At 32.6% G+C, this 26,068-nt stretch overlaps 2 protein-coding genes and 1 pseudogene across 4 annotated transcripts; all 3 read left to right on the forward strand.

The window, feature by feature from the left end:
• The first annotated feature begins 1,265 nt into the window (after positions 1 to 1,265).
• On the forward strand, positions 1,266 to 1,705 carry LOC150026301 (heavy metal-associated isoprenylated plant protein 21 pseudogene; annotated as a pseudogene).
• A 3,874-nt stretch (positions 1,706 to 5,579) lies between these two features.
• LOC137816923 (agamous-like MADS-box protein AGL80) lies at positions 5,580 to 6,361 on the forward strand. The gene is given in 2 exon segments (XM_068620098.2): positions 5,580 to 5,658; positions 5,787 to 6,361. Coding segments are annotated over 2 exon segments (654 nt in total).
• A 6,562-nt stretch (positions 6,362 to 12,923) lies between these two features.
• Positions 12,924 to 25,622, forward strand: FSD3 (Fe superoxide dismutase 3). Of its 3 annotated transcripts, XM_068620084.2 has the most exons (9): positions 12,924 to 13,047; positions 14,191 to 14,299; positions 15,091 to 15,168; positions 18,836 to 19,027; positions 24,244 to 24,415; positions 24,752 to 24,825; positions 24,906 to 24,932; positions 25,021 to 25,044; positions 25,122 to 25,622. In XM_068620084.2, exons 2-9 carry the CDS (start codon positions 14,204 to 14,206, stop codon positions 25,245 to 25,247), a joined length of 789 nt encoding a protein of 262 aa, XP_068476185.1. In that variant the 5' UTR covers positions 12,924 to 13,047; positions 14,191 to 14,203; the 3' UTR covers positions 25,248 to 25,622. The 3 variants fall into 3 exon arrangements, with proteins under 3 accessions (XP_068476185.1, XP_090159749.1, XP_090159748.1); XM_090303622.1 differs by lacking the exons at positions 12,924 to 13,047; positions 14,191 to 14,299; positions 15,091 to 15,168 and adding an exon at positions 19,553 to 19,649 and having other exon boundaries at positions 18,890 to 19,027; XM_090303623.1 differs by lacking the exons at positions 24,752 to 24,825; positions 24,906 to 24,932; positions 25,021 to 25,044; positions 25,122 to 25,622 and adding an exon at positions 19,553 to 19,649 and having other exon boundaries at positions 24,244 to 24,383.
• Positions 25,623 to 26,068: the final 446 nt, after the last annotated feature.

Genomic DNA, 26,068 nt, shown 5'->3' on the forward strand with positions numbered 1-26,068 from the left:
TGCATGCGCCACTAAACTATTTTTATAATACCTTCAGCTTAAAAATTTCAGAAGATGAAATAAGCTTTGAACTATGAAGCAAAGACACCTCTCCTTCTTGAAGTGCCATATTGGCAAATACATTTTCAACAGTTACTCCTCGCTAGCACCTCCACTTTGAAGGACATCAAACTACTAATGTCTTCTTACCTCTTCTAGTAAAGCTCATTATCATAGGAAAAAATTAGTTGATTTGGAAAGGTGAATATACCTTTTCTTCTAAGTTATAATTTCATCTTATTGAGATTCTTTTATAAAGAGACAGTTCTTTCATTGCAAAATAATGAATACTCACTAATATTCTTTTGAGGCTTACTATTATAAGAAGATAAATATACAAAGAGTAAGTATTGATTATCCCTTTAGATTCTATGTACATTATTCATTTCATTTGAGTCTATCTCTCTATATATACATACATGGGGATATATATATATATATATATATATATATATATGTAGTGTCTCAGTGTCATTTTATAAATTAGCCTTTTCAATGTGTCTATCAAAGTCTGTTTCGTAGGTTTTGAAAATCCTTTAGGCTTTGGAACATGATCAAATTTTATTTGACACTGCTTACTCTATATATAATTTTATAAAAAATAAGAAAAATGAAGAAAATTGAGCCTCTTTTATTAAAAAAAAAACCTATATTAATAGATGAATAAGTGACATGTAGAATTCCGGAAGCAACATGCAGAAATAGACAGAGAATAGAGGGAAGATGACAAAGAATAGGTTTGAAATCCATGAAAGGTAGGTATTGAGATGTGTGTAGAAAGTGAGATTCCTCTTCTCTTGTAGTTTGTCTCATTGCTTAACTACAACCATGGAGTGGCTAGGTAGCAGCTACTACAAACCTAGAATACCAGCCCACATAGCTACCAAAAACCGTCCCACACAGCAACCAAAACCAGAACCCCAACCATCCCAACCAACAACTACAAAACACCAAAAACAGGACAATATACACCCCATTACTCACCAGAAGCATTGTTGAGACCTACTGCAATTCAATACCCCTTATTGACTAACTTTGGTCTTCCCCTTCAGTCAGCTTTTGGTCTTCCATCATCTCCATCCATCCACAATACCTTCACATCACCTTCAACACAAATAGATACCTTGCATATATAATGTGTTGAATAATGTTTTCAGCAATCGTGGCTGACCTAAAATCTCACACTAACTATCTACTAAACTCCTCATACCACTAAGTTAACCCTAATGGGTTTTGAGATTTGAATTCTTATCCTCTTAAAGTTGAATTTCAGTTCAAGGTCTACTGCACATGTGCAATATTCATGCTTTCGTAAAGAACATTTTAGTACTTAACATATAAATCTTAAGCTTTTGAGATATGTGTTGTAGCATTACGTAAACCTGTGGAGATAAACCGAAAGCAAAGCAGGGTGACAGTGAATGGTTGTGTTGATCCAAACAAGGTGTTGAATAGGGTAAAGAGAACTGGGAAGAAAAGAGTTGAGTTTTGGCCCTATGTTCCACAACATGTGGTGACATATCCTCATGCCTCTGGGGTGTATGAAAAAAGGGCACCCTCTGGCTATGTTCGAAACATGCAATCATTTACACCTTCTGCTGAGACAGAAGAGAAATTCATGTCCCTTTTCAGTAAAGACAACGTAAATGCATGCTCCATCATGTAATATATAATGTAAGCAACAATTAATATCTGACACAAAGGAGAAATTATTAGCTGATATCATACAACTAAATTTCCACCACTCTTTACTTGACAACATGAACATCTTTTCAATTTACATATATAATAATTTGTGATCTCACAGGGCTCTTGTTATCGTAGATATCTAACAGCTTTTTCTTTACACTTGGTGCTTGGAAGTGTGATGGAGAAGGGTCAATGAATGAATGAATGTATAGTACACACACCCTTTTTCTATTTTTGTGAATGTGCTTTGGGACAAAAGCTCTGAATTGCCATGGTAGCTAGCTAGCATCAATTACTGAAACTTCGTGGAAACTGAAAAATGTTGGAGTGCAATCAAACTTTAAAAGGTATATTAAAATAGCAGAAATCATTTTCGAAAGGTGTTGAGGGGAATTTGATTCTTGTTGCCTACCACAGACAATTCGAATAACGCAAAGGACCATTGTTACTCCTAACTCCCTCGGTAATCCAATGTGTATTCACTTATACCCTTTTTACACAAATTATTCGTAACATGTCAGGTAAAGGACTATTTGTATTCGGGTGGTCAATAATATAATGACATTAGAGATTCAACTATGCTTCCACTACTAGAAAACTAAGGACCATCCTGCTAAAATCCACTTAAAGGACCATCCTGCTAAAATCCAACTTCACAAAGCTAAGATATTCACAATCCTCTATCAATGACCTACAAGGAACTTAACATCAAAATCATTCGAGAACTTAGCATCCTCTTAAATCAACATGTAAGTAGAAAAATCATCCTAGGGTTACACAAATCAGCATCATAATTGTAAGAAAAAACAAGTATATGGGAAACCTACATAAAGAACCTAGGGTTACTCATTAACGGTCGTCAAAGAAGAAGAAGGAATGGAGGAAGAAATGTGAAACTCATCGTTCACGGTTGCACATTCACGGTCTAAGCACGGTCATGGTCAAAGAAGAAGAAGGAGTGGAGGATGAATGTTCACGGTCGAAGCACGGTCACCGTCACGGAGTTTTGTGGAGTGGAGGAAGAAGAAGAAGAAGGAGTGGAGGAAGAAATGTCCGCTCAGCAGTTTTGTGGGCTCTTTGGCTCATATTCGAGTTCAACACCTTTCAACAACTAGAAGTTTTGAAATAAATTAATTATAATTTTATTATTTTTAATTTTAAAATCATAGCGTGGGCTGAACCTTCAAAACGTTTAAGTAGCGGGAACTTAGCTTCAAAGGCATAGCGAGGACTTAGCTTCAAAAGCATAGCGTGGGCTAAACCTTCAAAAATTTAAAATTTTATTATTATAATTTTTTACTTTTTTTTAAGTTTGCATTCGTTTTGCGTGAGTTTGGTCGACGAAAAATGCGTCCACATTTGGTCCCCACAAATATATGGAAACTAATTACTTTTCTTCTTGTAATATGAATTTTTCATGTGTTTGATGGACACTATTTATTTTATTTTTTTTCTTCTTCATTTTTTTAGGCTTAACCTACGCAAATAGTGTAACACACGCTTTCTGTTGCAACTAAATCTTATTATTCTTGTAGTGAAAAGAAGTTCAAGTTAAGGTAATTAATTCTGTTAAGTACGTAATTTAACCAGAAATATACTTTTTACTTAATATAAATAAAATAATTGTATATATTTATATATATTTTTATTCAATAACTTTTTTTAACATCCTATTTTTATTAACAATATTAATTAAACATCTATAATTTATTTATATATATTATTTTGATATTATAATTTTAATGATTGTAAAATAATTTAATTTAATATATATATATATATATATATATATAAATAAACAAGGATTTTGTCTCTAAAAAAAATCATAATATAGCTATTATATTTCTAGAATTACTAATCTTGATTTTGAATTTTTAAGATCCAAAATTTTATTCAATCCAAATTTATTAAATGGATTGGATTTATAAAATCTAAATATATAGATTTGGATGGAAATAAATCCATTTAAATGAAAATAATATGAATTTAGATAATTATAAATTAAATTTGATAATTTATACTTTGTGTTACTTTTATCTTAACTAAATTCATCAAGGATCACATTGGTTCACATAAATAAATAACATGAATCATAATATGGAGGTGTAATACGGAATTTCCATGTTTTGAGATAACATCCCTACTTTCATTAGCTTCTCCTTAAACATTAGTAGATCGTTGTATAACAAAATTCAAAGTTTAAATATATCAATATTTTTTTTAAAATGTAATTGATCTATGTTATGAAAAACAATTAAAAAAATTTACAAACTATCACTAAATTGAATATCACTTGAATACATAACACTCATACATGTCTACATATATATTTTATCAACAAAACTTTTATATATATTGTAACAAAATTTTATAGTCAAATTATGTGATTAGGTGTTCATAACACATTAGTAAAAGAGGTTATAAGAGATTGTTAGCACGCTTTCGCGAAATACCGATAAAAAAAATTACCATTATGGTTTGCAAATTCTCTCTATATTATCATTAGAGTTCAATGATAAAATTTTCTATTTTAAAATTCTAATATTAATGCAATTAACACAAATTCTATATACTGAATTATTAATTAATTATTATTTTATATTAAATATTTAGAGAACAGACAAATTATATTTAAAATAATAGTCCATTAATTGTATATTTATTAATTCTTTGAACACAATTATATAAACTAAATTAGAAAAAAGCTTTTAATGCACATCCTAAAACGTATATGATTCAACATTTAATTTTAGGTAAATGGTCATTTTGATTCCTAAAACAATTTCGTTCCTAAATGAAAGAAGATTATTATTTAGTCCTTGCATATGCAAAAAGTGTAGAGATAATTTTCTGTTGCTAAATTTTCTAGAGACCATTATGTCTTTGTAATATTATGAACCATGACCATCATTTGAATTCTTAAGGACTAATTTAACATTAAGTTGCAAATTTTTGGGACTAAATTGTATTATTTTACACATTTAGAAATAAATCAAATTTACGTTTTTTTATGATTAAATTTATTATTTACCCTTTAATTATTACATATAACACAAAACTAGGACAAAAAGTTAGGTATTTAAAAAATGATAGGAACTAGTTCATAAGTAATAATACAATAATTGTTTATTATCTCTTCCATTGTGTACTTAACAAAATACTAATTCAACGTACTATTCATGCACATGCAGGCGAGAAGGAAATAAAAGCAACAAATAGGTCTCTGTATCTAAGAAAATCCTTCAAAAGTGTAAAAGTTAACAATCAGATTAATTTAAAATTAAAAAAAAAAGCATGACTAGTATGATAAAAGTAGCTTATTCCGGGATTAAAATGATAATATTTAGTTAAATGTTTAAGGACTAAAGTTAAATTAAGTAGCTAAGATTAGGGAGTAAAGTGACAAAATTGCAATTATTTAAATTTTATCACTTCAAGATTAATATGACAATACATCTTTCCAAGATTAAAATGACTGTTTACCCTTCAACATATATTAATTATATTTTTAATTTGTATGTTCTCTTCTTAAGAAGACAATAAAAAAAATATGATATTTAATTTATTTTCTTCCTATGGTAACTCATTTAAGAAATATTTTATTGTAAATGCTTCTAATTAATTATTATATACATGGATTTAATTACTCATTTTTGTGCTAAGTCAATGCACAAATTTGGTATGTGAGTCCAAAATAAATGTCTCTATGACACTTTCCATAAAATCAATCAAGTCACACCTCAAAATTACTTGTATAAATAAAACAACATTGAGAATGAGAGACACACACTGAATTAGCACTTTCAAAATTTCTTTCTTGCTCTTTTTCTGTCTTTCTTTTTATCACTATCATGACAAGGAAGAAGGTGGATCTGACATATATAAAGAATGATTCAAAGAGGAAGACAACACTAAGCAAAAGGAAAAATGGTTTGAAAATGTTTTCTCTTTAATTCTTTTAAACCATGCATTGTTGGCCTTCTAATGAAATTTCAACTTCTATTGCTTTATCAGTTTCTCTTAATTCTCTTTATGGATCTTACAATGTTTCTAAACAGGTTTAGTGAAGAAGATTAATGAAATCAACATTCTTTGTGGGATTGAAGCATGTGCTATAATTTACACTCCAGATAATCCTCAGCCAGAGGTTTGGCCATCTGAAAGTGGAGTCCAGAGTGTTCTTTCCAGGCTTAGGGGAGTGTCTGAACTGGAGAAAGGCAAGAAAAAGTTATGTCAAGAGAGCTTTTTGAGGCAGAGGATCATCAAAGCCCAAGCACAACTGAGGAAACTGAGGAATGAAATAAGGAAGAAGGAGGTGACCCTTCTCATGTTTCAATACCTCAATGCTAAGAACAATTTTGACAATTCAAGAATGATTGATCTCAATGATATCTCAAACTTGATTGATCAAAACTTGGAGAAAATAGAAAACTATATCAGTATAAGCCAAGCCCAAAAGGTGAAACCTTTTGTTGACAACGGAGGAGAAACCATGAGTTCATTTGTGAATCATATCAAAGGGTATGAGACCAATGTAGAGGCCATTCAAAATGATGTTTTGTCTATGGACCTTATCAATGACAATGGTGATGAGATAAAACCATAGGGTGAGGTTGATATTCCAAGTGGTTGAATCTTCTTTTCACTAAAGTTTGAAGAGTCTCTTTTATTTGAACCAATGTTTAATTGTCATATCTTTTGTCTTTTAAGGTGTCTAGTCTTAGACACTTTGAATAATGCCAAAGAAATTTTGAGTCTTCATCCATACATTTTAAGGATCTACGTTAGTATACATTATTGACACTATTTATATGTGTTGAAAGGAAGAAATAGATATATAACATTTTTTTTTTTAAAAATGTAAAAGTGTTTTATTTGGGGTAATAAAGTTTTCTTCACTTGTATATATAATTTCTTTTATTTTGTATATAATTTTTGTCATTTTTGTATTTTTACATAATATACCACCATATGATGGAAAACATATAGGTTATTATAATAAAAAAAATTAGTAACCAAATTTTTTTAAAATATTTAAATAATCACCTAAAAAACAAGATAATGATAGAGACGAAAAATAAATACATATTTTTAGAAACCAATTTTAAAATTTGTTAATGTTTCAAAGACCAAAAGTATAAAAAAAAAATATGGACTACATTTAATTAGATATCCAAATAGGATAATTCTTCCAAAAGTAAAAAAAAAAAAATATATTGAGAAATGATACTTTAACAATCATAAAAGTTGTATACAACTTGATGTGATTGATTTATATTAGGGAAGTTATCCAAATAATATAATTCTTTCATAGTAATTAGGTTTAAAATGCGTTTTTATTCGAGACAATTTTAATTAAACTGGTTATTTCTATTGCACAATTTGTATTTGTACTAGACTAGACATCGGCATCGGACATCAACATCGACATATGTGTGGAGCTGGTCGACTCAGTAGTCTGGTCAAGATAATGGGCCACGTAGGTGGTCCCCTAAGATGCATGTGTTGAAACCCGTATATATGAAAGGCCTAGTCAGTAAGAAAGTGCATGTGGTGTGTATAGTACATTTGGGTCTAGCACAAGCAAATATCCCCTAAAGACGCCTACAGTAACAAATAGGCCCCATAATGCTGATACATGAGTTGGTAACCTGACAGCCATGTTGTTACGAATGTGCACTCCAAGAATGAAGATTCTTTGCGGTTGTTACACTAAGATTGTATAACAACGTAACCTAATGCTTTTCCATCAAGCCCACTTTCACTCGAGATAGGGTTCTCGTGACAGAGGGGTTGTTACAATGAGGTAACCTAAAAGCAGTCTATAAAAGGGAGTTAAAATCCCTGGTAAAGGTACACCGTTTCTAAGACTGAAACTACTTACTTACTTACTCATTGTTTTTTAGCTCAGTACTGAAAATACTTACTTACTTACTCATTGTTTTCTATTATGCCATCTAATTGTATCTCAACTATGTCTAATTGGAGTATATACAAATCGCCATTAAAAAGAATGAGACAATCATTAGAGTATAAATATATAACTAATTAATATAATGATTACTTGACACCAAATGTTTTATTGTTATATCAAATTGTATACTCCTAAAAACTCGTTTAACTAGATGATCTACCTACTGAAAGAGTTTAATACATCAAGATGTAGAAAATTCATTTTAGATTGCAATCTCTTTCACTTGGAATTACTCCCAACAATCAAAATTTAACAAAGTTCAGACGATGCATGAACTTGTTCTAGGGAAGTAGCTTCTTAAACATATTTGTAGGATTTTGTTTTTTAAGGTCGATCTTCTTCTCTTCAATCCTCTTCTATATACGTAGAAAAGGGTATATGTCATCAATGTGATTTTTCCTAACTTGTTGTACATGATCGACATGAGAATATAACCACATTTCATTGCCGATTAGATTGAATTTAAATCTATATAGATATAGATATTTGAATTACTTCATTCACAAGGAGCCGTACGAGGTGAAAATCTCATGTACGGTTCTGTAATAAAGATGGAATTGAAAAAAAAAAAAACTATCAATTATAACCGCCAAAGAACCAGATTTCGTAAACAACATAGAGGAAGAACGAAGGGATATTAAGTGACTTGTAGAAAGAATACTTGAACTTGGTCAGCCATAAGTGGTTGGAAGCTGAAACAATAACCAAGGGGCTAGCTAGGGGTGGGTTAGTCAGGAGTAACTATGAGTCCAAACAATACTCAATGTGTTAGTCATGAGTGGCTACGAGCTCAAAGAATACTCGTATTGTACTTTGTAGCATTAATCTACCTAGTGAAACTTAATTTGTCGATTGAGAGTTTGTATGTAGTCTGCATGGCCATTCGAACAAGTATAAAATACCATATGTATTTCTTCTTTCCCTTTTACATTGTGTTTTATTGTCGTTTGTATTAACTTTAGAAGGAGAGTAGCTGTGAGAATACATGTTTAAAATATTTCAACCAAGTAAATCAATTGAGCTACAAAATTGTGTCTCTTGTACTCTATTAAATGCAAAATCCTTTGTCTAATATATTGTTATCAAAACATATTTATCATTAGATGTTATTTATGAAAAAAAGTTTTATAAACTAATTAAAACACAATTTAACCATCTTTTATTGTGTTTTTCCTATTTTCCACACAAATGATATAATTATGTTTAAGTTTTTAAAGGAAGGGAAGGTGAGGGTGACCATAGTTAAAGTCAAGGGTAGATGTATACATTATATGGGATATCAAGGAGAGGAATTGTTCTAGGCTTTGAAAGAACTTTGACTTAGACATGACATAACTAATTACTCTATTAGTTTCTTTTGCCTTGGGTACATGTTCAAGGATTATTTCATGAGTAATGGTTCAATAGAAGATAAATTATTTAGGAAATGAAGATATATTTAAAGGAAAACCAAGAGGAAATGAGAAAATAGGAGGATGAGAACAATACCTTAGTCTCAGAAGGTAAAACAAAAATAATAGTCTCTTTAAATACAACAATCCTAGAAAATAAAAAGAGGTGGTTGACAACAATACTTTAATCTTGGAGGGTGGAATCAAAATAATGGAGTCCCTTAGCAACACTTGTGTTAAACAAAGTTGAAGGAGACATTTAGTCAATTCATACATACTCTAGGGATTAGGCATTACTTGATAGAGAACTTAGCATTAATCTAATACTCTTACCTATACTCTCAAAGATAGAAGAAGTAGAAGTCAAACTTATGCAAATGGTGCATAGAATTATCAAACTTTCCAATGAAGTGGTAAAAAACATGCTATTAAAGGTTAACTATTTTTTTTTCCTAGAAATTTTTTGATAACATATTCGAAAGTACAAATTATTTTAGAAAAGACTCTTTATAACAACTATTAGGATCCTAATTGATATTGAATAAGATCCATTTAAATTACAAGTCCATGATGAAGTCTTACATTAAAAGAATTATAATTTATAATGAAGTATTATAGCTTAAGAAGTTGGTACTCCATTTAGTGTCAAATTTGTTATTTAAAATAGACATAATAGTTTTGCCAAACTTAAATTATTAAACTTTTTATTTATTTAATAATTAATTCATTTTTTTATTCTTTTAATTACTAAATTGGTAGTTTATCCCTTCAAAAATTAACGAATTGAATTTTTAATAATAAAAAATATAAATTGTACAAACTTCATGAATTGACTGAATAATTAATAATTTAAGAATAAAGTTTATTTCATACCTTAATAGTGAAAAATAACTATCTAATAAAATATTATATTATAATAAAGTAATAACATTTTTAGATATAAAGTGGATTGAAGTGAAGTAATTCCCATAACTTACACTGTATTTTTGTATTTGCTGATTTGTGAAGAAATGGAGAAGAGAATTTGAAGAGAAGTGAGTATTGAGGTTTATAGCAGTTGTGAGAAGAAAGGAGTGAAAAACCCGCTATCATAAAATAAAAGTATATTACGAATATGCTCGTGTTTGTTTTGAAAGAGTTCCTTTATTTCATTAAGTTTTTCATATGAATTAATTAGGCTACAATTTTGTAACAATAATTTTTTCATATGGTTAAAAAATAAAAGAAAGAAAATATTATATGATAATAAATATTATAATTATTCTTTTACTGTGAGACAAAATTCACGTGTTGGTGTTTGGGGTCATTTTTTATTGACCATCATCAAGGTAAATAAATAAATATTATTGAATATTTATATAAAATATAATAAAATTTATTTTATTACATCTTATAATAATTTACAAGTTTTAAATAATAGTTATAGCATTATAAAGAGTTATTTTAGAAAAAAAAAACTTCAATATTTCATGTAGAAAGTACAAAAATAATTTAAAAGGTGAATTACATATTTATATTAGGGTTAAAAATCATTTATATTTTCGAAATGTATATATTATATCAATTTAAAATAAATTTTATATGTAATTAAATAAAAATCATATCATATTTTACAAATAATAATAATTAATAATAATAAAAATAAATGAAAGAATATTCTCTGTTTTATTCAATCTGTCTTTCATCTATAGCAATGATATATATATATATATATATATATATATATATATATATATATATATATATATATATATATATATATATATATATATATATATATATATATATATATATATATATATATATATATATAACCATAGCATTAGAACCGTACAGAACCGTACAGATTCTTTTTCTCATATAACATCGGTAATTAAGACTAATTATAGACCCATTAATAGTGATTATATTCCTATAATTAAGTCTAATTATAGACTCATTAATAGTGATTATATTCCTATAATTAAGTCTAATTAAGTCTAATAATGATTTTGTCCGGTAATAATAAATAAAATTATTTATAATAAAAAATAAATTTATATAATTATTATTATAATAAATATAAAAAGAATATTATTATTTAAATTTAAGATAAAAAAATGAATTAAATTTTTTATAATTATGAATATTTAAATATTATTTATTTTATCTAATAATTTTCATATATTGACAATTCTACAATAATTCATACTTTTTTAACTAATATTTTCTTTTCTAACAATTTTTCATGTTCTAATCAAAGATAATTTTTAATTATGAACTACTAAAATGCATTAATAATTAATTATTTTTTTTAAAATAATTAGTTTTAATATAAGGATATTGATACAATCCTAACTTGCATCTTCATTTGTAGATCTCCTTTCCATTGTATTGATTTGAATATCTTCTATGGATAATGAAAACTATTGTCGAAGCATAAAGAATTGTAGAAATTTTGGAAGAGATAAAAATCATGTCAATGAATCTAAGTGAGGTAGGGATGGCAAAGCGGGTCGGCCCGCCTCGCCCCACATATAAAATGTGGACTGGTTTTCATGACCTGCCCTGCATGCAGGTTGGCCCGCGGGGCGGGCCGCTTTTTTTCTTTTGAACGTAAAGGAGGAGTGGAGGCGGTTTGCAGCAGCGGAGCGACAGTAACATGTGATAGTTGCAGGCGAAGCCACGCGAAGTCGCAAACGGAGCGAGCGGTGGTGCGCCAAAGGAGAGTGCGTCGTGTGTTGTGTGTATTTTTTGGAACAACGTAATTGCATTGTGTTGAGTGAAAACCTAATTTTCTTTCACTAAAAGTTGTCACTCCTCCACTAGACCATTGTTGTCAAGTCAATTACTTTTTTTTTTTATTTTTTTGCGGGCTAGTGGGCTAGCCTGCCTCGCCCCGCTGTTGGCCTGCGCGGGCCGTGGGTTATGCGGGGCGGGCTAATGCGAGTCAACGGGTTGAAAACGTCAGCCCGTCCCGTGTCTTTTATCGCAGACCGCAGGTTAGGCCAACACTTAGTTTCTAGAGTGAGGTTAGGCCAACACTATTAGGAGGAAATTTGTCTAACAAGAAGACAACTCTAGAGTGAACTTTGAACAAGTAAAAATGTCTTAATTGGACAACATTTTATTACGCAAATCAAAGTTAAAAATCATGTACAAGATACTCCTATTTATAGGAGAAAGTCTCTCAAACTCAAATGAGAGTATGACAAGTGTCACCACCTTATAGGCGCAACTCCTCTGCATTGATGAGAAGACATGTGGAGTCTCATGTCTTCCTTTCCTACCTTTCTATTTGCACCACTCTTTTACTATTTTAAACTCTACTTTATTTTCTATTACATTGTTCCTCTACTTTTGCCAAAAATATAAGATCCAAAACTTCATAAATATTCTATAAAATTTTTACAAGGCTAAGAAGAAAAAAGGTTTAAAAAGATTTTACAATCTTTTTAGTAAATATCGATTTTCATCTATCTTCTTAGCCTAAAGTTTCGATGTTGGATAGTTTTTATCAGGTTTCAAAAATAATTTACAAAATTTTAATTAATTCAAATTTATAAAAAAAATATCTCATATTTTATTATTCAAATAATTTTAAAAATAAAAATACATTTATAAACTTATATTTTAAACCTTTTAAAAAAATAAAAAATAATCTTACAATTATCACATCAATAATATATTTAAATAAACTTTTTTCCACAAATTCACTCAATATAGTTTGATCAAATAATCTCCTCACTTTTTTTTCATACTTTTCACTTACATCTTGAGACATTTTCTCCCTAATCCAACACCCCCATTAATAAGAAAAACTTAAATAAAATAAAAAACGCTAATTACAAGTGGACGTTAAAATGTCATGTTACATTATCTTCTACAGTTCACCAGAAACTCTACCATTTCGAAAAGGTTTAGTTTCCAGTTTATGCCGACATCAGCTTAGCACGAACACCCTCAGCAATCCTCGTAACTTCCCTTTCCTCTTTCTGAATTTCCCATGTTTGGGTTTAATGTTTTCATCAAGACGATGTCTTTTTTGTTTCTCATGTTTTTTTCGTTGCTTGCTGCTCTCTCTATTTCAAATTTATGCTACCAATCACTTTTATAATTCAAACTTTTCGTGGTTAAGTCATGTCTCTCTTTTTTATTTATTTCATTTTGAATCCTAGCCTCTACACTCACAAGTTAAAATCTTAGCTACTATCATGGGACACATTTATAGGTTGGTGGGTGGTTTGGCATTTCAAGAAAGGTGGCATCTTTGGTGTGCTTTGATTCCTTGGCCTATGTTTCACCATTATATTGTGGTTTAATCTAATGGGCAATTCTTTTGTCTCAATGAAATACCAAGTTCATATGCATGACAAATGCTTGTTTAAATGTCTAAATGGTTAGTCTCAGACTCAATTCTTTCTGTTTTGTTAAAACTTTTAACCGTGCTTCACAACCGTATCTCAAAGCTCCGTGTTGTTGTTATTGTCTTTTAGGGATACTTCATCATATATGATATGTTTATAAGCTTTGTTTTTGTTTTGTGTGAAATCACAACAGTTTTCAGTTTTACATTCTGAGATCTTGTGATATTGTGTTGCGCAGTCTATTTCCAATTGCCATCACTGCCCTCATACACTGAGGCACACCTTATGTGAAGCTTAGCTTGCTGAGTGTTTACAGAAAAGCGTTAACAATTACACTGGTTCAAAACAATATTTTGAAGTAGCAATTATGTGTGTCTTTCCTGTGTACATACAAGGGGAAAGATGCACTATTAATCTATTAGGTTTAACTGAAACTTAATATCCATAATTAATAGCTGATGCAAGGTGAATCCTTCGGACGAGGTTTGTTCAGTTGAGTTTTTTGTCTATTTGTTGTTGTATGTGGGAAAGGCATGTGCTAGGTGGAGGCTGGCCTCAGTTTTGTTTTGAAAATGCTATGCTCACTTTATATTCTTCACTTCATTGTTGGTCATCTAGAATGCGAAAATTCAACTCAGTTATGAGAATTAAATTGTTGTTGAACTAAATCTACATTTTTTGTTATAATTGTTGTTTTCTGGAACATAATCCACTGCTAACCGATGCATTGATATGCTGATGTAAATGCTAGGGACAACGTAGCAATGGCTTCCTTTTATTTCAATCCTATCCTTACTAGCTCTCATCTCGTTTCTGCAAACTTATCTAGAAAGTTCAAGATTCCAAAGCTTCTTCACAGGGTAACTTTTTTGGACTGTTGTTTCATTGTATTACTGATTAGTTCCCCTTTTAAATTATAGTAATTTCTTAAGGTACCTTTCCTGGGGATATACTTAAACATGAACATGCATTTCACTTAAGATTAATTCGATATCAACTTTTTGGTGTCATGTTTGTCTTTTGATAAATGAAGTTACATACAAACAATGAAATTAATTTAATATTTGTGGAAGGCGTGATAAATCAATGAATTGAGTGAGCCTAATGTTTTGCATGAAAAGGGCATGAGTTATTATTCTATTTCAGACAAATTGAAACAGATAAAGCTACAAAATTAAGGCCTAGATTTGCAAAGTTTCCATTACCTTTAGATGGGTTTTCAGTATTGAAATTCATAACATTTTTTTAAAGAAACAAAATATGAATTTCAATCCTACAAAAAAAGTAAATGAGTACATGACTAATAGGCATAAAGTTGGAAACAGTGAGGCTTTGTAGTTTTGATTGCCTGTAGAATGTGTTTTGTCAGTTTCTATATTTTTTTAGTATAAAAGGTTTCTGACAACATGGTCTAGCTATTGGGATATCATCATTCCTTAACATAGAAAAGTGTGAAGAATCATAAGGTTTGCTTCTAAAGTATTTGGGCAAGCTAAATGAGTTTCATTATCAGCCATGGCCTGCTTCTTTAATAAATTAAAATTGATTTTATATCATTCCTGAATCCTGATTGCTAAAAGGAGATTTATTTGCTTAGGCAACTTCCTTTCTTATTTATGCTGACATGTTTCCGTCATTACATTTTAAGCAGAAAAAGAGGTTTGATGGCTCACCTAGATCCTCAAAAATCACTTCATTTTATGGCTTGAAGACCCCTCCTTATGAACTTGTAAGTGATTCACTTAGTTGTCTGAATCCATATCTTAGTTTGGAAATAAGTGTACTGTTTTGTCCTATATGATTGGATTAGTTGAGTCATCTAATGCAGCATTAAGCTTATTAAATTGTCATATTCACTTGTGCTCAACGTAGGTGCTAGTTGTAATGACCATTGAGCTTCAACCATTGGAATGATCAAGAAAACAAAAACTAGGAAAGGGATGGCATTACACTGAACTTTTTGTTTATGGTGAAACATACAATTATCCAACATTTAGGGAACTTTAAAATTTAAATTACCATTTTGAAATAAATTGTGGCAACTTATTTCTCTTAGCTCATTTTATTACAGCCATCTTGTTATTGGGACAAATAGGTATGTCTTATGTTAAAATATGAAGAAAATATCTCATAATATCTTTATTGTATCTTATATTTTAGAGTAGCTTATATGATCTTGTTATAATTATAGAAATAATTAGTGGATCCTATATATAATCAAGAATATCTAAATTATATATGTATTATTAGGAATGTTTTTATTTTTGTATCATATCTTTATTGTTAGATGATAGCATCCTCTTCTTCTGGCATTGCTTTGTTTTGAATTTTTGAATGGAGTTGCGGAAGCTGCTTGAAATGGAGGAAGAATAGTGTGGATTTGAAGTGGAGAAAATGGGTTTGGGAGAGTGAGAGGTGAGACCAACTCACTAGGAAGGAGTCTAGGAGAGACTACACAAGAAACTACCCTAGAGAGAGTTTAAGAACAAGTGTTTATGGCCAAACTTGGGCAGCATAACTCTTCTCATTCAAGGTGAATTTTACATAAGGTGAGCTCACTTATTTACAATGCTATGGTCTGCCCAAAAGAGCCAAAATTCAAAAATTCAAATTAAAAAGAGAGAGTGCCATGTGGCTAGTCACACTCTCCTTTCCCCTCCCATGCTTCTCATGCGCCTACTTAGCTGTCCAGCCCTCCTTGGTGCACCCTCCTTGCCTCGAAGACCAGCCTAGGGTTTCCTTTGGGCCAATGAAAGCCCAATAGAAACCCTAGGTAGGGTTAGAACCCTAACCCTATTATATCATAGGTTAAAATACAAGACCAAAAATCCTACTCTACTTGGCCCAAATACATGGCCCAATTAATTTAACAATTACAAACTCAAATAAATCTTATTCTACTCTAAACATTTATTTATCTATTTTAAACTAAACCCTAAAGCCTGACCTAAACATGATGATGACTTGTCCTTACTGAAGCCAACTGAGTTCAAGTCTTCTTTGTAGTCTTTGACCAAGGCTTTAGTATTCTTTTATAGTATGAAGGTCTCTCTAAGATACTCTTTACAAATCTTCTTCCTTGAGTTGTTCTCTTCATTGGGCCTACAAAAGATAGACAAAAAACCAAATTAGGTCTATATGTGGTAGTAAGTCCCTGAACAAAGCTTTAAGTCTTCATCCTCCTTATTCGATGGATGTTGTGGCTGGATGGGTTTGCATCATTAGAGGTTATAAAATTTCTTCTCTTTATTATATTGATTTATTTTTCTCAATATTAATAAAGCATTTGTATTGTCCAAAAAACACATTGCTCAATGCCTCCCACTTTCCTATAGTTTAACAGCTCTTTTAAGAGTTTTTTTTTCAGATTTCAGTAATAGTTGAGCACAGCTCCTTATAGAAATGGAAAATAGGAAATATAGACCATGGAACACCCTTTTCCTGAGGAAGACCTGTTTGTTCAGTTAGCCAGGCCAAACAACTTACTTCCCCCTCAATCCGTTACCTTCCCCTCCAATATACCTCGCCCTCTCCTTTTAATGCATGATTTTCATATCCTCCCCTCTAATCTCCTTCTAGCTTTCCTTTTTGGTTTTGCCCCTCTTCTCTCTCTTCTAGTCCCCTCAGCTGCTATGACATGTTTCTTTCTTTTGTACACCAACAAATGTTGTTTATAGGGTCCACTCTCCCGTTCCCCTATTCCTTCGGTTGCTCTCATCCCTTTTCTTCTATATACTTTCATAATGGGCATATCACTAGCACTAGTATAACTGAATTAGTGCTTTGTCTTTTGTATCATGTCATTACCCACCAATGTCAATATAATCTTATTATTTATTAAAATAAAGGTAAATGAAAAATAGGATAAATCTCTTGTGTCTATTGAACACATAGGGTTATGTCCTTATCTCTAGTCGATGTGGGATCTCCAACACACCATTCACGCCAAGAAGTGTGAACTTGTGCGTGAGACTATATATTTATGGGTGGTTCGATAGCAAATAGTAGGTGGCCTAATAAGCCGAACAAACTCTCGTTAGGATATACTCTAAATAACTCTGATACCATATTAAAATAAAAGAAAAAGAAAAATACAATAAATCTCTTATGTCTATTGAACATATAGGGTTATGTTTATATAGAGAAAATCATATAGAAAATATGGACTAAGCCCATTACATAAATAAAAATACCTAAAATATCTAATAATATCTGAAAATATCTAATAATATCTAACATTTTCATAGTATTCCTTTCTGCTCTTTTCCGTCTTCCCTACTTAAGCACTATAATTTGACATCTGAATTAATTTTTTGAGTTATCTATTGTTGATAAAATGGAAAAAGGTACTGGTATATTTGCTCCATGTGAAACACAACCTTTTTACAGCGGACATAGTTTAGAGAAATAAGAAAGTTTCCATTCACCAAATAAACCACACTTTTAAATAGCCCATATGACACTGGTTATTGAGAATGCTAGTACCTTTTTGTGGCCCTTATAAATCCAATGTGCAACATTACTCACAGCAGACTACTGAGAGGCACTGGTACGTTAATCAGGCGAACATATCTGACACGGATATGCTTAGATACGTTTAAAATACATATCAGTAGAGTGTCAAGTAAATAAAAATAAAAGAGTGCTTTATATATGTTGAAAGACTGCTTGTAAGTTAGAACTGTTGCTTTTTGGTACCACTAATAGTCCTTTATTACGTCTTGTTGTCCTTCGGGTTAAACCATAATCCAATAAAAGGTCTGATCGGTGAGGGTCTGCTACTTATTTATTACCCATGCAAAATAAGACGGCACCTACCAAGGATCCCACACCCCGACCCCCTTTTTCCTAAAATAGGCTCATATATAACATTTCACTAGTATATATAACTGTCATTATTTTGTTTTTATATATTTCCATACATAAAATATATAATCTTTGTGATTTATTCCATGAAATCATTTTTAGGAATTGATATTTGAGTACCACTTAATTAAAGAACAAGTGTTGTTGTGATAACAAATGTTGATAGAAGAACTTTCACTTTCACCCCTTATTCGTATAAAACTATAATTTGTATATACATTTGAGTTTCATAAGTTTGACTTGGGTAGTATTTAATAATGATTTTCAATTTTAATATGGTTTCTTAAAAAGAGTACAATAGCATTTATTTCATTTTGTGAATTATATATATGCATAAATACATACTTTAAATGTATCTGAATGTATTGTATCATATCCTATAATCTTTCAAGATGAGACGAATTGTCGTGTCAGATATGTGTTTTATCTGATACTCATATCATATTCATGCAGCATGGGCAGCCTCTAATAGGCCATTTATATCAACAGTGATAATTCTGACTTTATTTTGCCGCTTCAATATTTCTTAGGATGCCTTAGAGCCGCATATGAGTAAGAAGACAATTGACAAGCACTGGGGTGAACATCAACGGAATTTTATAGAAGGGTTGAACAAACAGCTAGAGAAGGATGATAAACTATATGGTTACACCTTAGATGAACTAGTCAAAGTGACATACAACAGTGGAAATCCTTTCCCTGAATTCAACAATGCAGCTGAGGTACTTGTTAGATTGATTGCTCGTAGGCTTTGAACATTTGAAATTGATTCTGAAATTACATGCTTATTCCTAAAACTATTGAAAATGCTCCGTTCGTTCACAATACTGAAGATCTTCCAAGATTTGCAAATTTACACTCACCTCTCATCTTTCTTCAAAAATTACACTTACTCCCTTTTATCCTTTGTCTCTACACAAGGATATATGAATGGTATATATGACTGGAAAAGAAAAATTGAAGAGGGAAGTTGAGATTAATTTAGTTAAATCTCAATTAAGTGTAATGTACTCCGGGTTATTTTTATTCAAAGAAATAAACAACAAAATTCTCTTATATATGAATTATATCTATGAAGAGCATGGGTATAATAATCGATTACAGTATTCAATGGGAGAGTGAATAATCTTCATGATAAACCAAGGGAAATATTTATTATAGCACTTTAAAAACTTAAAATTTCATCTTTTAGCTTCAAAATTGTAAGGGGCTTCATTTCTGACATACTAGGATATCTGTGGTTGCAGGGATGGCTTGAACTTAAGATTGGGGTCAATATTTTGACAAGGAACTTGCTTATTGCTATAGGATAGGAACTGAACATGACAGTTAATGCTAATTAGGGTGGGTACCCAACTAGCATAGTTCCTTTAATTCCAGCCTAGAGAAAAATGATTTTTTCATGCATTTGTTGAGAATGTGAATTTTGGAGTTTTCTCTCCACTTTTCTACTTACATGTCTATTTTTTTTTTTGCTTATATTTTTTATCTATTAAAATTTAGGACTCTAAAAGTTGTCTACAAACTGTAAATATACTAAGTTATGTTTTTGGTGATGTACGACTCTTATAAAGACCATATGTTAGGCAACGCCATTAGTAGTCAGTCACAATAGATTCATCAGTTATCTATTTGTTAGTTATATTTTTAGTTAGTTTTAAAAGATAGTTTTCATTAAAGCATGTTGCTCGTAATTAAGAAGAGAGGTGAAGAGGGAGGAATATCTTATCATTTGCAAGAGAATAGGCCTTGGGTCTTGGGAGGTGCAGTCCAATGAAGAAGTACTGAGTGTGTGTGAATGTTCTATTCTATAAAATAGGAAGTTTGTCCCTATATCTCAGCAATAGATACCAAGTTTCTATCACTAAAAAAGTATTAATATAGCAACAGAGTTTGAAGCTAAACAAATGTAACCGGGAATGAAACAGATTAATAATCTTTATTCCGGTGGTTCTTGTACCATTTCCATTTGTCCTTGTCTTTATGAGATAATTTTCTGTTACGAACCCAAAATCACCTTTCACACAGGACTTCTCCTGTCAACAAAACTGTAATAAAAAAATCATCCCCCTTTCCTAAACTGGACCAACCCTAACCAACTAACTAACCACTCCCTTAACCTTTATTTTTTTACATTTCTCCTATAATACACCTTCCATGTCTTTTCCTTATTTTTAGTCCTAACATTACTCCCCTCAGTCAAAGCAACCTTGTCCTCAAGGTAGAATTTTGGAAACTGTTCTTTGATGGTCGTCACATCCTCCCATGTGGCTGTGTCCCTGTCCCCTTCATTCCATTTTATTAAAATTTGTGGAATATATGCTCCTTGGACGGATAATTCACGTCTATCCAAGATCTCGGTTGGATAAAAATTCACAGCCTGTCCTTGAAACTCTTTAGGCAACTCGAGTTGGACTTCGTGCGGCCCTAATGCTAGCTTGAGTTGAGACACATGGAACACCGGGTGTATTCGAGCTGGGTCTGGCAGTTGAAGTCTAAAAGCCATCGAACCCACCGCTGCTACAACCGGAAAGGAACCATAATATTTGGCTGCCAGCTTCGGATGCAGTCGGTTAGGCATCGATAGTTGCTGATGTGGTTGAATTTTTAAGTAGACCATATCCCCTACTTTAATTGGAGATGGACTTCGGTGATAGTTGGCGAACTTGGACATTTGATCCTGCGCCCTCCTTATGCAGAAAGGTTGGCTTAAATCTGGCATCATCAACACCGGGGCTGTTGTGACTGCTGTTTTCAACTGCTGCATGGCTTCCGTGCTTTCTGCTGTCCACACAAAAATTCCTTTTTTTAGCAACTGCGTCAGGGGCTTGGCTATTCTTCCATAGTATAAATGAATCACCTATAGTACCCCGTGAGGCCCAAAAAATCCTCTTAAAGCTTTCAAGGATTTGGGTATTGGCCACTGCAAGATGACTGAAATTTTCTGAGGATCCATTTGAACCCCTTGTCCCTAAATGATGTGTCCCAAATACTGCACCTCCTGCTTGCCAAATTCACATTTTGTGATTTGCGTAGAATGGGTGGTGTTGCAGAGTCTTTAGAAAGTGCTCCAAGTGTGTCAAGTGTTCCTCCCAGGTTCTGCTGTAAATCAGAATATCATCAAAGAAAACCAAAACAAACTTCCTCAAATACGCATGTAAAATGTCATTCATGGTGCACTGAAAAGTGGCAGGCGCGTTAGTTAGTACAAACGGCATAACTAGTGATTCATAATGATTATGGTGGGTAGAGAAAAGCGGTCTTTTGTATATTTGATTCGTGCATGCGGATCTGGTGATACCCTGCCCTCAGATCCACCTTGGAAAAATAGTATGCCCCATACAATTCGTCTAACAATTCTTCTATCGCTGGAATAGGAAATTTATCTGGGATGGTTGCCTTATTCAAGGCCCTGTAGTCCACACAATCTCCAACTGTCATCCTTCTATACGAGGATCACTAGACTAGAGTAGGGGTTGTTACTTGGTCTAATTTTCCCGATCTTCATCATTTCCTCAACCTGTTTCTCTATCTCCGTCTTCAGTAGATGGGGGTATCTATAAGGTCTCACATTGATAGGATCTACCACTGCTTTAATCGGAATTTTATGCTCATTCTCTCTGTTGGGTGGTAGTTGTTTGATTTCTTCAAAAAACCCCTCCCACTCTTTCAAGACCTTGTTTCAAATCCGCTGTTTGTGACAGCGTTAACCCAGCGAGCTCCTGGTTACTCCTGGACTGATTTGGGCTTGACTAGTCAGTGCTTTTTATTCCCCATACAAGGGACACCGCTTTGATCTCCTTCTCTTTTTTGAGTGCTTTCGGAGTCACCAACGTTCTGGCTAACTTGTGGTGTCCTCTGATGTGCACCTTTTTACCTTCAATGCAAAAATTCATGGTCAACGTCCTCCAATTTACTTTCACTTCCCCCAAAGTTGTCAACCATGCCACCCCCAATATCACGTCCACCCCCTAGCTCAAATAGGAAAAAGGTCTCCTTGATTATATAGTTTCCCAAATGTACCTCTACCTTAGGACAACACCCGCTTGCTGTCTTTTTATGGCCATCCCCTAGCCTCGCAGTATACGTTGGTGTGGGTTCCACATGTAATCCCAAATGACTAACCAACACTGCAGAGATGAAATTGTGACTAGCCTCAACTATCAATTAGCACCATTGTTATTCTATCCTTCACTGTCCCTTGTAATTTCATATGAGGTTGTGTTAGACCCCAACAGAAAAAATGGACAGATCCATTTGTCGATACTCCCTCTCTTCTTCATCATCTAAATTCTGCTCAATCCACCCCCAACAACCCATGATTCTCCTTCGGCGAGCCTCCCTCATCTTTTGCACAAAAGATTACCCTCAAATTCTTCTCTGGACAGCGATGCCCTGAACTGTACGCCCCTCCACAGTGGAAGCATCTTCCTTCTTCCCTTCGTCTCACATACTCCAGGTAGGGGAGTGTTTTGGACCCCTTATTCCTTGAGCCTTCCCCTGGTCGAACCTCTCTGCTTGAGGAGGAAGTCTCCTTTCTTGCATTACTAGCCACACTAGACGACATTGGCCCACTGTTTCCCTATACAATTCTGTGTGGCCTGTTATTCTCGAACGCCCAAACGAAGTTGTATTCTTGTACCCACTGCTGCCACCTTTTTCTTCCTTGAAAGCCTCCTCAACATCCAGAGCAATCTCCATTGCTTTCATCACCTCTTTAGGATCATGGGGTTTGATCTGGTTCTGAATCTTGGGTTGTAACCCAACAAAAAAATAACCTAACAACTGTTCCTCCCCTGTCAGTGGCGCCTGTGACACTAACCTCTCAAATTCTTGAATGTAATCCTCAACTCTCCCATTCTGTTTGAGTTTGGCCAGCTTCTCAAAGACAGAACTCCTCTCCTTTCCCCCAAACCTCCGATTCAATGCCATGGAAAACTCTTCCCAAGAATGGTTCTTGGAATTCTTTCTCTAAAAAGTGAACCAAGAACTGGCACTACCTTCCATGCTGATGAAAGCTAGCTGCAACCTTTCCCGGGCTATGAGACATTTTGCACTTCGAAAAAAATTTCAACTCTGGCCTGCCACTCCATCGGGTCCACTCCCTCAAACATAGGTAGTTACACCCTCCTTGACCACGGTCTCAACTCTGCTTCCTCCTCCACATCCAATTTGTTCCCGTGCCTGGACCGGTCTTCCCTTCTTTCTTCCCCGTTCACCGAGCTCTCTCCTTCGTCAGACAATATGTCCCCCTTCTTGAGGTCCCGCAACATTTCCTTTATGTCCAGAATGCTCTCCTTTAACCCGTTAATGTCTGCCCTCATTTTCACCATCAACCTTCCTTGTTTGTTGGTTAATTTCTCCAACGCAACCATCCTCTGTTCCATCCTCACTTCCTTCACCTCTGACTACCTCTTGGATCTGGCTGGTCGGACCAAATTGCTACGAACCCAAAAACAAGCAACCAAAGATAGGCCAAGAACACAGAGAGATACAGTTAGAACATTCACAAAGGAAACAATTATTCCTTTCACACAGGACTTCTCTTGTCAACAAAACTGTAATAAAAAAATCATCCCCCTTCCCTAAATCGGTTGGTCTTTATTTAAAGACAAACCCTAACCAACTAACTAATCACTCCCTTAACCTTTATTTTTTACATTTCTCCTATAATACACCTTCCATGTCTTTTCCTTATTTTTTGTCCTAACATTTTTCCGTATAGATTGTAGTTTTTTTTTTCTTTAAATATTTTCACAATTTTATTTGGTTATTCGAATTTTCTATAGTTGGATTGATATTGAGACTAGTCTCTCCTATCTTGTGATGAAGCTAATCTTGTATAGTCATCTGTAGTAATGATGAAATTACAATTGTCAGTTCTATGTGCTTTTATATTTAAATGCTGTCTGTAACTACTTCTGCCCCTTCCACACAGGTTTGGAACCATGACTTCTTCTGGGAATCCATGCAACCAGCAGGGGGTGATATGCCCAAACTAGGTCTCCTTCAACAGATTGAAAAGGATTTTGGATCATTTACGAATTTTAGAGAGAAGTTTGTAGAAGCTGCCCTCACATTATTTGGTTCTGGTTGGGTTTGGCTAGTTTGTAAGTCCATTCCTGATTGACCTCCCCATCTGGGGTCTCCCAATCCTTCTAAAATAATGTTTTAGTTTTTCAAATTCCATACATGCCATAAAATCCTTGGACTTTCCTTGTAATAAGAGCCTCGGTTATGTTTTATCTGGAGTGGTTGTTAAATTGTAATTGAGAATATTTAATTTTCTATGATTAAGGTAGGTAGTAACTAGTCTTTTCTCACTAGAACAATTGCTTTTTAAGAGTTGTTGGGTAGAGTAGAACTGTTCAGATATATATTATGTTATATAATATGTTTCTCTAATAATGCTGATGATTGATGCTAATATTCATTGGTTGTTTTAGTGAAGAGAGAAGAGAAAAAACTGGAGATAGTCAAAACATCAAATGCCATTTGCCCAATTGTGTGGAATCACATAGTAAGTTCATTTCCATTTTCCTCCTTAAAATTTATTTGATTTAATATTGTAAATGAAGTTAATTATCTTTTCTCATGCAGCCACTTATCAATTTGGATTTGTGGGAGGTATGCCCCTCCAAACTACATCTGCAAATTACTTAATGAAAACCTTTTTATATAGTCATCACTGAGACTTTTTTTTTCTTTACTGCAGCATGCATACTATCTGGATTACAGGGTATGTCTAACCATCATAAATCATCTGATATTTTCCGTAAAGGCATTAACTTAACAATCATTGCCACTTTTGAACAGAATGATAGAGCAAAGTATGTGGATGTATTTATGAACCACCTTGTATCTTGGGAAGCTGCAGCAGCCCGATTGACTTGGGCAGAGGCTTTGGTAAACTTGGGAGAACCAAAAATCCCCATTGCATGAAAATATTGAAATGCTTAATGATTATAGTGGTGGCTCCGGCCATATGACATCCTACTAGGTGGAGTTGGTGAAGGAAATGAGTTTGTTTCAGTCTTCATTTGAGTACAACTTTTGTAGTGCCCTATGTGCTTCTTTCTGGTTGTCAAATTTTGCAGTGTTTAGGATTGAGGACAACCTGTCATTTGGGGAAATCTAGTGAAGAATGTATAACAAGAGAGATAAAAAGCATTATCTTGGAGTTATTATGGTCTTATAGTATGAATGTTATTATTAATGTGGCAAGAGGCTATTAAATTTTGGAACAAAGCACCACAATATGCAGTTATACTGATATAAGTAGAACACAAAGCTCTTTTAGATAAGCTTTTTTTACCATACTTTTGCATGTTGAAGCTGGGGACTGTTCAAGGTTCGTTATGTTCTGTTATTAATTTAGTATTATATGTATGCTAAATGTTTACTCTGAACCACATGTTGAACTCTTTATTTAATAATTATTTTATAAAAATGTAAATTTAATAAACTAATCATTGAATTATGTGATATCATTTATACGTACTTCAATTTTAAATAAGCTAGACATTTATTGGTATGAATCACGTTACCAACTTTAATGTTGGTATGAGAAGTTTAAATAATTTAAAGAAAATTTATGAAACTATTTTTACCATCCTTATAAATATCTATATGCTACATTTTTTTATTAAAAATAATGATAAATAGTAGATTAAGTACAATAAGTATTGAGAGATATTTCATTTTTATTATAATAAAAAAATATTTTTTTAGTACAAATTTTTTTGTTTTATTAATTTTGTTTA

Source organism: Phaseolus vulgaris, chromosome 6, assembly GCF_051622355.1.
Source record: "Phaseolus vulgaris cultivar YP4 chromosome 6, ASM5162235v1, whole genome shotgun sequence".
NCBI lineage: Eukaryota > Viridiplantae > Streptophyta > Magnoliopsida > Fabales > Fabaceae > Phaseolus > Phaseolus vulgaris.